This window comes from Panthera pardus, unplaced genomic scaffold, assembly GCF_024362965.1.
Source record: "Panthera pardus isolate Hobbes unplaced genomic scaffold, ASM2436296v1 HiC_scaffold_8, whole genome shotgun sequence".
Classification (NCBI taxonomy): Eukaryota; Metazoa; Chordata; class Mammalia; order Carnivora; family Felidae; genus Panthera; species Panthera pardus.
In genome coordinates this window covers 81,123,567-81,136,862 of record NW_026527013.1, presented here as the reverse complement: position 1 = coordinate 81,136,862, position 13,296 = coordinate 81,123,567, and the positions used below count along the sequence as shown (strand labels likewise).

At 43.7% G+C, this 13,296-nt stretch overlaps 1 protein-coding gene across 3 annotated transcripts in view; it reads right to left on the bottom strand.

Annotated features, from left to right (window-relative positions):
• NAPEPLD (N-acyl phosphatidylethanolamine phospholipase D) overlaps positions 1 to 11,745 on the bottom strand; it is a 46,564-nt gene extending 34,819 nt beyond the window's left edge. The window contains exon 1 of one of the 3 annotated variants that reach the window (XM_019451257.2): positions 11,369 to 11,745. In XM_019451257.2, coding sequence (XP_019306802.1) covers positions 11,369 to 11,580 — 212 coding nt within the window. In that variant the 5' untranslated portion in view covers positions 11,581 to 11,745. Of the gene's footprint in view, positions 1 to 10,951; positions 11,315 to 11,368 lie in introns of those variants that run through there. The other 2 variants (XM_019451260.2, XM_019451258.2) reach the window with 2 other exon arrangements.
• Between the last annotated feature and the right edge of the window lie 1,551 nt (positions 11,746 to 13,296).

The window sequence follows — 13,296 nt, the reverse complement described above, 5'->3', positions numbered from 1 at the left end:
AAAAGACGTTCGCTCACATGCTCTCTCTCAAACTTTAAAAAATGTATTAGAAAGCAAAGCTTTGATTAGAATTAGAAACAATAAACAAGGTGAGAATTGGAAACAATAAACAAGGCAGCTTAAGACCAAAGCCCATTTTATTTTTTTTAATGTTTATTTTTGTGAGAGAGAGAGAGAAAGCAAGAGAGACAGAGAGTGTGGCGGGGGGGGGGGGGGGGGGGGGGGGGGAGAGGCAGAGATAAAGGGGACAGAGGATCACAAGCAGGCTCCACGCTGACAGCAGAGAGTCTGATGCGGGGCTTGAGCCATGAGAGCATGACCTGAGCCGAAGTCGGACGCTTAACAGACCGAGCCACCCAGGCACGCCAAGACTATAAGCCCATTTTAAAATACCACCTACAGGGGCGCCTGGGTGTCTCAGTCAGTTGGGAGTCTGACTTCGGCTCAGGTCATGATCTCACAGCTGTTGAGTTAGAGCCCCGCGTCGGGCTCTGTGCGGACAGCTCAGAGCCCAGAGCCTGCTTCAGATTCTGTCTTCTCTCTCTCCGCCCTCCCCTGCTCACACTCTCTCTCTCCAAAAATAAATAAACATTAAAAAAAATTAAAATACCACCTACAGTAATACAACTGGAATCCTTAGGATAATCATACTAAAACGGCATGTTATGGCAAATTGAGAAAGCATGCATAAAGAGGTATGTTTAGGGGCGCCTGGGTGGCGCAGTCGGTTAAGCGTCCGACTTCAGCCAGGTCACAATCTCGCGGTCCGTGAGTTTGAGCCCCGCGTCAGGCTCTGCGCTGATGGCTCGGAGCCTGGAGCCTGTAGCCTGTTTCCGATTCTGTGTCTCCCTCTCTCTCTGCCCCTCCCCCGTTCATGCTCTGTCTCTCTGTCCCAAAAATAAATAAAAAACGTTGAAAAAAAAAAATTAAAAAAAAAAAAAAAAAAGAGGTATGTTTAATGAAACAACACGGTTATCACCTCAATTTCTTAAAAATAACGCAAATAAGCACCGTCATCTGTTATAATCAGTGACACCTGTATGATATAATTACTTAATTGAAAAGGTTGGGGCTGGTGGGGAGGAAAGACTAACTTGATGGTTAAGAAACTAAGAAGTACATCCTAAATCTGTTATATGACCTTAAGTGCTCATTTACTGTTCCTTAAGCCAAGATTTGAACAAAAATATTCTTTCAAATGTGGCCTCTCTCTCCCCTGTCTCTCTCTCCATCAATTATGCAAAAAGAAAGCTTTTTGTTTTTTAAAGTATAACCCATAAAGAACAGGAATGGAGAAACTGGTCTTCATAGCTCCTGGATAGAAAGGAAGGGGACTGAGGGGGAAAGCACTCTCTTTTACTTCTGACTTCAGTTCTGGTTCCAGCTTTTACTGTACTGAGCTTTCTTGACTTACAACAGGGTGAATCCCGATAAACCCATCCTGAAGCTGGAACTAACTCAGATCAAAAATGCATCCAACACACCTAACCTACCCAACATCACAGGCCTACCTTGCATGTGCTCAGAACACTTAGTCAGTCTACAGCTGGGCTACATCATGTAACACAAAGCCGGTTTTGGAATAAAGGGCTGAACAGCTCATGTATTTATTGACTGCTTAAAGTGAAAACAGAATGGTCGTGTGGGGACAGAATGGCTCTAAGTGTGTCGACTGGCCACCCTTGTGATCATAGGCCTGACTGGGAGCCTGGGTACTGCCAGGATCATACCATGAACATTACCTTGGAGCAGTTCAAAATTCAAAGTGTGGTTTCTACTGAATATGTATGGCTTTTGCATCATCATGAAGTTGAAAAACCAAAAGTCAAACCATAGTAAGTCGAGACTGCACTGAATTGTGTAACATTTATTTTTTCTTTTTTAAAGTTTATTTATTCTGAGAGAGCAAGTGAGAGAGAGCAGAGAGGAGGAGGAGGAGCAGAGAGAAGGAGAGAGAAAATCCCAAGCAGGCTCCATGACACCAGAGAGGAGCCCCAACTCAGGGCTCGAACTCACGAACCAGATCATGACCTGAGCCAAGATCAACAGTCAGATGTTTAACTGGCCGAGCCACCCAGGCATTCCTGAATTCTTTAACACTTAAAAAGTCACTATCATTGAGATTCACTTTCTCCATCTGTAAAATGAGAGGCCTGGGCCACACCCGTCAGGCCCCTTCTACCTCCCTGATTCTAACAGCCGGTGGCTGCACCAGAGAGCCTGCTCAAAGCCACAAAAGAGCTGTCCCCTCTAGCGTGGCTACTACCAAGCCACGTGCCCCTCCCAAGTTCTCCTCCCTGCTAGGAGGTTCCCCTCTAAAGTTAGCTCAGATGCAGCCACCTTCCCAGGCTGGGTCAGCAAGGAATAAGCACAGCATTTTTCATCTGAGAACAGCAAGGTTAGCTCCTTGGAGAAAGTGTAGTTTCATGGGTTTATCAAGCAGACCAGGAGATTATTTAGAGCTTAAAATCTTTCAGGAGAGATTTCACAACAAATCTGATAATCAAACAGCCATTAGATTTCCAACCTTATAATAAGATTTCAGATATAATTTGTAAGGGCCTATATACTTAAATCATTCTTAGAGTCATTTACCAAACATGGTGTGAATGTCTACTATGTCCAAATTCTAGCTTTCCAGGTATGGTGGACAATACAAGCCTCTAACCTCCAAGCATTCAGAATCCTTTAGGGGGGAAAAAACATCATAAGCAACCATATAGATTTTGGAGAAACAGGTTTACAGAAGTGTCAGCTATGAATACTGAAAACTGTAGTTTTTAGTATAAGGCATTTCCATAAGAACTGGCCCAAATTCAACTGGTAAGGAATACTTTTCCCTGTATGCCACGTGGTTCACACAGGAAGTTCTGTGACCCCAGGATCAGGGATGCCAAAAACGGAGATAAAAAGGTTAATGACAAAAACCAAACCACTAGTGGGGGTTTTTACAAGGAGGCAAGGCCCAGGGCACTACTGAGGTCAGACCCTGCTCAGCCCATCTCCTGACAGTGTAACATCAGGTTCAAAGTGGCATCATATGACATCCCCGAGAGGTCAACTAACAGAATCAAGTTCAAAGGAACTTTGAAATTCTGTAAGTTCAACCCAGTATATTTTCAGAATACTAGGAAGTAGGTAGCAAATTATAAAAGCACATAAAAAATGGATATAATTAAAATACACTTGGGGTGCCTGGGTGGCTCAGTTGGTTAAGCATCCAACTTCGGCTGAGTCATGATCTCACAGCTCGTGGGTTCGAGCCCTGCATCGGGCTCTGTGCTGACAGCTCAGAGCCTGGAGCCTGCTTTGGATTCTCTGTCTCCCTCTCTCTCTGCCCCTCTCCGCTCATGCTCTGTCTCTCTCTCTCAAAAATAAATAAACATTGGGGCGCCTGGGTGGCACAGTCGGTTAAGCGTCCGACTTCAGCCAGGTCACAATCTCACGGTCCGTGAGTTCGAGCCCCGCGTCAGGCTCTGGGCTGATGGCTCGGAGCCTGGAGCCTGTTTCCGATTCTGTGTCTCCCTCTCTCTCTGCCCCTCCCCCGTTCATGCTCTGTCTCTCTCTGTCCCAAAAATAAATAAAAAACGTTGAAAAAAAAATTTAAAAAAATAAATAAATAAAATAAATAAACATTAAAAAAAAATGTTTTAAATTAAATATACATGCATCAGTTACCAGGAAAAACCACATTACTAGGAAAAGGAACATAAAAAATTTAAAACATTTTAAAATAAATACTTCCTAGTTTGTCATCTCTGACTCTTACAGTTTCCTTGTCTGGTGCCCATTCACTGTGATACTGGACAAAATGTACATAAACCATAGCCTAGTGTCTGGCACACAATAAGCCCTCAATAACGGTAAGCCACTATCTTATATTCTAAGCACTTTAGTGGAATACATATTCGATTTTTAAATTTCTGCACTTATAAGATATGAGAGCAGAGAGTAATGGCATGAATAAACTGAAATGAAACTCTGGAATGTGTTTTTGTTCTTATATTTGAGTAAAAATAAGTCCCGGTCTTCCTGGAATTCATACAACTCAGAACAAAAATGAAACCACGGTTCTCCAAAGGATTCCTATGCAATCCCATAGCCCCTTATGGCCTCAGCAACTCTCTGGATTTACCAGAAGACTTTTCATAAACCTTGAATAGTGTCCTAGCTCTGAAAATAATAATCCTCTCCACCTCACCCTCCTTATCTCTCTTTCCTGCCCCCAGGGAGAAAAATGTGCAAACTCATAATACTAACAGTGGCCACATCTACAATCAGCACCTTCCCCAGAGCTTGAGCCCCATTTACGAGAATTCTTTGGCTCAAAGGACTTCCCACCATAGGAGCCCGTAAAATAAGCAAGCATGGCCAACTTTGGCTAAATGTCCCCCAAAGCAGTTCAGCGTCTTGTATCTCTTACCCAAGTGATGACTAATCTCAGTGCTCTGCCACGTCCCCTTCTGGTGGTCAAAACAGGTTATTAAGAAAGGATGTGATCTCCAGTATAACTGATAGAGAGGAGTCCCACGTTGTTACCTAAGTATTTCCAAGCCACCTGAGTACAAAGCCTTCGCCCTGGGATTCTCAAGGCTGGCTACACATCAGAATTACCTATGAAGGCTGTTAAACTATACCTGAGTTGGGGCACCCAGGTGGCTCAGTCAGCTGGGGATCCGACTTTGGCTCTGGTCATGATCTCACAGCTCATGAATTTGAGCCCCACGTTGGGCTCTGTGCTGACAGCTTGGAGCCTGGAGCCTGGAGCCTGCTTCGGATTCTGTCTCCCTCTCTCTCTGCCCCTCCCCCACTTGTGCTCTCTCTCTTAAATATAAATAAACATTTAAAAAAAATTTAAACTATACTTGAAGCTACTGAATTAAAATGTCAGGTGGGAGTTCCCCAGATAGTTTTTAAAAACTCTGTGGGTGATTCCAATATAGGCAGGGTTAAGAACTGCTGCTTCGAATTAGTCATTGGCATAGAGGTAGGACAGGCATCTAAGAAGGACCAAAGGGACTTTCTGACACCCCTGAATTTATGCTAGCCTAGCAACTGCCAACAATAAAGCCTACTCTTCCTCCCTGTCCCACACTACAAGTTGGGGGGGGGGGGGGGCGCATAATCCCCAAGATGACCACACAGCACAAGGACAGGGAAGACCACAATGCTAAGGACAAAGGTTGATAGGTCACAGACTTGTATTCAGTCCAGCTGGGTCACAAATTTGACTCTGTGCTCCCAGGAAGCCAAACCAAAAGAAAAGGAAACACAGTCAGTGGTGATTCACATTGCCTATTGTAACCCAAAGTAGCCTACACATAAGGAGTGCCCAATAATATTTATTGAATGAATAAATGAAGAACCGGAGTTTAATTGCCTAATTACTCTTCACTAGGGCAGAGTTAATTGTTTTTGAAAACAAAATTATAAAATCAAAATTACAGGAGAAGCAAAAGTAACCAAAGGACAGTGAGACAAAAAGCCAACAGAGGGCATTCCCACTACTAATTAGAGAAAGAAAAACTGAAAAATCCCAGGAAATTCCTGAGGTCTTGAGTTCTATGCTGGTAAAGTTGTGACCTAGCGGTAAAGACTAGAAGATGCCTACCATAAAATCTAGTCCCCTCACCCTCTTTCTCTTCAGTAACAGAGCCTCGGTTTCACTTATGGTTACTAGCTCTGCGCCACCTAAATGGCTACCTTTCCCACCTTTCCAACTAGGGATCAGCCATATTAACGACATTTTGTGATTCAAGCAAAAAGAAGTCTCACGTGATGCTCTGGGAGTCTCCTTAAGGGAAAGGGAGACATTATTTTTGATTCTTCCTGCATCTTGCTGGCTGGAGCCACTGTGAGCCATGAATATGATGGCGATTCCTGGGAATGGCACAGAGGTCTAAAACGACTTCGGGGGCCCCCCATAACAAGTCTGGACTTTCCAACTCTAGGCCTCCCCGAACGAATCCCAACTGAGACAATAACCATAGCTGCAAAGTTCAGGGAAGCTATGAAAACACAATCCTTCGTAATACAGCCTTCCTAATCCAAACGTGGGTACCCCGAGCAGCAGACATGACCGCTACTGTTTATCGCCATACTTACTATGTGCACTTACTATGTGCCACTTTAAATGTATTCGTTATCGTGTTTGATCCTCACAACATTCCCAGCATAACATAACATTCGATCCTTATGTTAAAGGTGATGTCACAAAAGGTTTACAGAGTTTAACAGTTTGCATAAAGTGAAAAAAAAAGCTGGTTAACAGCTAGACCTGGAGATCCAACCCAAGTTGAATCAGATTCCAAAGTCCATGCTCTTTCCACTCACCATGCTGGATCTGCAAGGAAAATCCAATAAATTTATCTAGAACAGATACCAGTTTCAAAGTTAGCAACCTATAGCTAACAGTTAAAGGCTCACAGACAGGCTAGCCTTTTTTTGCTTTCAACATTGTCCTTTTTTGTCCCTTTCAAAGTCAAAAGCACTTAGTAGTTCCCTGATAAGTTCCCTTATAAATATTAACTGCCCTTTTAATTTTACAGGGAGAGGATTTCAAATGATGTGACCCATTTAATTACTGAACTGTTCTCATTTAAAGTTACACTGTGTGGGCACCTGGGTGTCTCAGTCAGTTAACCGTCTGACTTCGGCTCAGGTCATGATCTCACAGCTTTTGGGTTAGAGCCCCACATCGGGCTCTGTGCTGACAGCTCAGAGCCTGGAGCCTGCTTGGGATTCTGTGTCTCCCTCTCTCTCTGCCCCTCCCCCCCCAAAAAGGAACAAACATTAAAAAATATTTTTTAAATATATAAAGTTACACTGTGAAGAACAAATAATGAAGTGTTTTTATATAGTTCTATACTTCAGCCATATAAACAGAAACTACACATGAGGCCTTGAAGAGCTTTTCCTTGCCTTGAAAAGATGTCTTTGAGTCCATCCAGCATATAACCACCTAGCATCTTACCCTTCCAACCAAGAAGAATTGTTAATCAAGTTCCATGAAGACAACTTCAGGCATGGGGATCAATGTATCTAGCGTGCCCAGGGCTTTCCCAGTTTCAGCACGGAGAGTCCTACATCCTGAACTTCCTCAGTCTCAGGAAAACCTGGAGGAATGGTCACTCTACAGCCTCGGGGTACCATATAAATGCATAGTTAGGTCTTCAATAAGACTTGCTAAAATGTGAGCAGTTGGGGCACCTGGGTGGCTCAGTCGGTTAAGCGTCCAACTTCAGCTCAGGTCATGATCTCGCGGTTTGTGAGTTCGAGCCTGGCGTCGGGCTCTGTGCTGACAGCTCGGAGCCTGGAGCCTGCTTCGGATTCTGTGTCTCCTTATCTCTCTGCCCCTCCCCACTTGTGCTCTGTCTCTATCAAAAATAAATAAAACTAAAATGTGAGCAGTTTATAGTAAATTGGAGATAACCATTATTATAAAATATGATTTTAAGATATTTAGGCAGCTAAGCAAAAAGGAATTACAAAGGTCTACATATTCATGCTTAACCAAGAGAATATTGCTGACAACATCAAAAGGTTGTCAAACTCTTCATTGTGATTTATTCAAACGTGTCTACCAGCATTCATATTTGCCAGTTAAAAAACAAGCTGAGAACAGCACACATACAACATGTGTATACAACGAACAATTCATCTACACATAAAACTGAGACACCATGGGGCGCCTGGGTGGCTCAGTCGGTTGAGCGGCCGACTTCGGCTCAGGTCACGATCTCACGGTCCGTGAGTTCGAGCCCCGCATCGGACTCTGGGCTGATGGCTCAGAGCCTGGAGCCTGCTTCCGATTCTGTGTCTCCCTCTCTCTCTGACCCTCCCCTGTTCATGCTCTGTCTCTCTCTGTCTCAAAAATAAATAAATGTTAAAAAAAAAAAAAACTGAGACACCATATGGGCAAAGAATGACAGAGGAATCAACTTCCATCCAAGAATGTTAAAGTATATCTCTGTGAAATGGTGAAGCCTAATTTTGAAGTTTTGGCTTTGTGGTTATCATGATTGGCTAAAAACTCTTGCAAGAGTAGAAACAGGAAATCTGTAAATTAAACACGAGGTACACACTTCAGTCCTTTCTAACTTGAACATCCCATGACTCAAGTTCATCACTGTGTGAACCCCCTTACTTCACAGGTGAAGCGAGTCAGGCTGGAGAGTGACATGACATTCAGAGGCTCCAGCTCTGCCTGGTGATAGAACCTGGACTACTTATGAGCCATGCTCTCATCGTAATTATATTTAACAACACTTGGATCAGAAGAGCAATGATCAGAATAAGAAGATAAAGGACACATTTCACCTCATGCAGGATATTTTACTTAGTTTAGCTCATAAACAGATAAACGGGCCTTAAGTTTTTTAAAAAGGGAGTCTAGAAACTTTTTAACTGTCCTTAGTTACTTCAACCATATAATAGCACCATATTCTGAATAAACGCACAGTACTTCTTTTCACAAACTCTCCAAACAAGCCAAAGGAATGAACACAGTAACTTAAAAAGAGAACAAACATCTTTGTAGTTTGAAGAACTACAGAAAACTTTCCAAACCAATTACTGCGTGTTGTCCAGATGTCCTAGCATCAGAGTCTTGTAAGCAAAGCAAACAAGCATCTGACCAGGGTAAGGAGTGCCAGGAACAATCAGGAAGCTTGGTGTTTCTTTATTCTGACAACTTTACTTTCAGAAATAAGAGAGATTTCAGAAGAGCATAGAGGTGTACGGGCACTTCCTTTCGGTCAACGTGTTACTATTCCTTAATCTGGGAAGACCCCCAAATAAGATAAACATGAAAATCTGCTGCCTTCAAGGGAAAAAATGGATTGTTTTAGCTAACAGGTACATACTGAGTTATTTCTCAAACACACTTGTGAATTTATGCTGATCCATCTATAAGCCAGTCCTGGGCCTCTTTAACCAGTGATACTGACCATTCACAAACAATAGGTTTAGGGGTACAATCTGTGGCTGTGACGCTGACCAGAGCTTGCTGAGCAACACCACTCTACCTTGGCTTCATTAGCACACCTTTCTGACAAGAGGCAGCAGTGGATACTACTACAGAAGGCCAGAGCTGCTGTGCTAAGGGACCTTGGGAAACCACTAAAACTTCCCAGCTCTCAGTTTCCTGTTTGCATCATCTGTAGAACAACGTTAATAATTTCACACACTGTAGGTCTATTAAATTAAACTAAAAATACATAAGTACGTGAAAGGGCTTTGTAAGTCATAGTTATAATACTTATAATACATTATTTAACCACCTGAGTTGGCAAAAGACTATTTCTGACATAACCAAACCGACCCTGGGGTCATAGGAGTTCATACATAATCTATCACAAAAGTCTATTAATAAGATATTTAAATACACAATAAATAGTTGTAAATTCAAAAGACAAGTCCCGCAAAGCACTAACTATAAAGAGATAGGCAGGCAGAGATAGGTAGAATTCTTCAGTATTATAGCAGTTAGAATGGTTTATTACTTGGGCCTTATGCTAGAATTAACGAGGGATTTTTCTTTAATGCCACTTTTATACATGCTCTCACAGGCCTTCAGCATAAAGATGCTCGCTCATTAACCATTACTTATGTGCGAATATGGCTCCCAAATACTTCTTCAATGCTAACACTTTTTACTTGTGTGCTTTTCAATCTAAAATGCCAGATGAACACAGCCTCCCAGCTATAGCCATATCTTATTTACATAAAGAGTAGAATGGCATGGAAAAACCCACCACATCCACAGCCATCTACCACTACAAAGAAAAAGCAGAATGAAACACCAAAATCAAAGGCAAATAGTATCTTTCCCAACAGAGACAAAATGTTCCCCCTCAGTTTCCCAAACTCACAAACACCAAAGGAACATAAATAATACCGTTTTCAAACATGAGGATGACTCTATCAACTAAAACATAACCAAAACCCTACGATGGAATGCTTACATTAAAAGGTCCTTCATACAATTATCCTTGGACTACTTTAAAAATTAAGTTTTGCAATATGAAATCGGTACAACTTAACTTGGAATTGTGAGTGAAAACAAGGTATGAGAAATACATTAAGTATTTTTCCTCTTTTGGAGACTTACCGAAATTCTTGCAGCAGGAAAGCCTGCAGAATCTAACAAAAAATTTCTGAAAATTGGGACTGTGTTTTCAGTTAACCCAAAACAGTCTTAAGTGAAGTCAATCTCTCTTAAATACACTTGCCCTAATTTCTCTCACAGACCTGATGTTTTCTTGCAACAACATCAAACTATTGTGGGATATGGGTAATCTTTTCCTTTTAAAGATTACGTAATTTCTTCCTAAATGGTATTGATGTCCGAGGCTAAATCAAAAACACTAAAATATAAATAGAAATGCTAGATATCCACTTTTAAAGAGATTGAAACTGTTTAATTTTCAGAGAGTTGTATCTCAGGAGTGTCTCTCAATAAATTACTCAGAATTATCAAATAGCAAACACTTCATGCTCAGCCCAAGTAAAGGAGGTGAGTCATATTATAACAGTAAAGGCAAGGACAAGAACTAAATGACTTTTTAAAGGTTAACTTTTCTCATTCTCTTAATATTCTCCAGGTTCGGTTGCCGTGTTGATATCAGATCGTAGCCCGAGGAAGCATATTTATCTCAACTATCAGCGCCCCAGCGAGTTCTATACCGGGGGCGGGGACCGCCCGCAATAATACCCAACTTAAGAAACAACCACAGAACAGAAAACTCAGAAAGCACCAGCTTCCACCACCCCACCCCACCTTGCTCCTTTCTTCTGCTATTCCATTCGTGGTTCATTTTCAAGACAAAAGCAAAGAAACCTGTTGGAATGAAGTTTTAAAAGATAAACACCCTATATGAGGCAGAAATAAGTTGCTCTAAGAATGCTGTCGACCCATTCATTTACATACAGCCACAGAAAATACACCCACATGTATTTCGATCAGCGAAGATGTGACCTGGTGATTTGAAGAGAAGATGGGATCTAAAACAAGTCCCAGAGACGGCTACTTTCCCAAGAGAAAAAAAAAAATAATAATGTGGCTCTTCACCCAGGCAGCTTCAGAGACGCGGGCTCCGCAACTCTAGAGGTGCAGAAATTCAAACGAACGCCTGCCGCTCACAAGTACAGCATCTCCAGGACGAGGCAGGGCTCGGCCCCGTAATCCCACCCACTGCGCGCTCCACTTCGCCGAGCAGTCCAAACGGCCCCAGGCCGGGGTGTGCTGGCTGCCCCACCCAGAGGCCGAGGGGGAAGCGAGCCGCGAAAAAGATACGCGGGCGGGAGAGCGAGCGGGAGCGCGGAGCTCGGGGAGCTACAGCTCGAGGCGGCAGGGGGGCGGGCTCACCTGGCGCGGGGGGCGGCTGGGCGCGCGCGCCGCCGCCGCTGCCGCTGCTCCAGGGCTGCGGGCCACAGCGCCCCCGGGCACAGCACCCCCGCGCGGAGGGAGGGGCCGCGGCGGCCGGCGCCTGGGTTCCGCCGCCCCCGGCCCCGGCGCGCCGGCTCTGCCGAGGGCGCCAACAGCTGCAGGCAGCGCCTCAGCGCTCGTCGCCTCGCCATCCCGGGGGCGAGCTGTACCCACAGACCGAGGCGAAGTTCGCTCCACGTGGGCTGCTCACTCACTCGTTGTGACCTTCGAATCTGGCAGCTCTGCCAGCGGTAGCCCCCTACGGGCCGCCGCTCTGGCCTTTACAAGATGGCCGCGCCCGTGGACCCCAGCGCCGAGGCCATCTTGGTAAAGGAGGCGCCGCGGGGCCCGCGCTTAGCGCCCCCTCGGCCGGCCCGCACCTCTCGAACACTCTGCAGAAGCCTTTTTTTATACAGGATTGGTTACCCTGACCTAAATCAATAGCTAACTTTCAGATGCATGAACACGTTCCTAGACACCGGCCCTAATTGCTGAGACTAAATGGGATTTAGGTGGCATCTCACAGCCGTTGCGATTGTAGTAGACAAGCACTTGGTAGCAGCATACTTACAACCGATGGTGCCATGAGCCTGGAAGCGAAGAAACTAATTTGAAGTGTGTTGTACAAGAGGTGTTGAATATTAATGGCAGTACTGCCTGGTCACGGTGTGCTCATTACTTTTTAAAGCGATGTCACAGCCTACTGGTACACACAGTTCTTGTCTTTTTTTTTTTTTTTTTTTTTTTTACACTCTCTAGATGATGACTAAAGAGCATGAAACTGTGATTCTGAGTTTCTCCCAGGATTTTCTATTTAAACTGCAGGATGATATTAGCTGTTTCAAGAAGTAATTTATAAACAGGTTGAAATCAGGTTGAAACAATTCAACAGCAGGTGGTTGGGCAAAAAGATTGCTTCATTCAGAGTCTTCTGTTTGTGTTCATGGTCCTCCAGGACTTGAGGGGCGGGGTGGGGTGGCATGGCATGCTGGGGAAGAAACACCACACAGGGCCCAAATGCAGATAGGACTGCTGGAAAATGCAAACCAAATTACTTTACTATTTGCAAGTGAAAGTGCACCTGTAATGCTGTAGGAATACACGGATAATGTCAGGTGTGGACTTTTATTCCCTCAACCGAGCTTGCACAGTTCCCAAATGTTACTGCCTGAAGTGTGATTTAGAGCTGGTTGTGCCTGGGTGGAGCTCAGACTGCATTCAGAAGCTGGTACCTGAGGTGCGAAAGGAAAGGAACAGAGCTACAAACCAAAATTGTGAGTTAAAGTTATGCTCCGAGGTTCTTCACAGTGCTTCTGGCTAAGGAACGTAAAAAGAAGCTCGTTGTTCCCCTCACATTTTGTTATGAAGTTGTCCAAATATACAGAAAATAGATATGCCTTTTTGTTATACCCATTTGAATAAGTTGCAGACATCAAAACTTGTCACCCCTAAATACTTCAGCCTGCCTCTGCTAAGAATAAGGACATTTGCTCCAGAATTAGAATACCATTAGCACACCTGAGAAAACAATTCCTTGATGCCATTCAATATTCACTCTATATTCAAGTTTCTAGGATTGTCCCAAGAATGTCTTTATAAACCCCCTTTCCCCCCCTCTGAACTAGGATACTGTCTAGGCTCATGTGCTGCATTTGCTTACTATGCTTAAGCAATTGGAAACGTTCACTTGCTAACTCTTCTCTACATATACTTACAGATACTATGAAGAGACAAATGTTCACAAGGTGTTTTCCCTTGAGGACAGGTAAGCACCTCTCTGTATATCAGTGGAATCTAAGAGGAACGAACAGTCTTTTACCACAACATTGAAATGGTAATTGAAGCTGTATTAATTAAGGAGTAGTGTT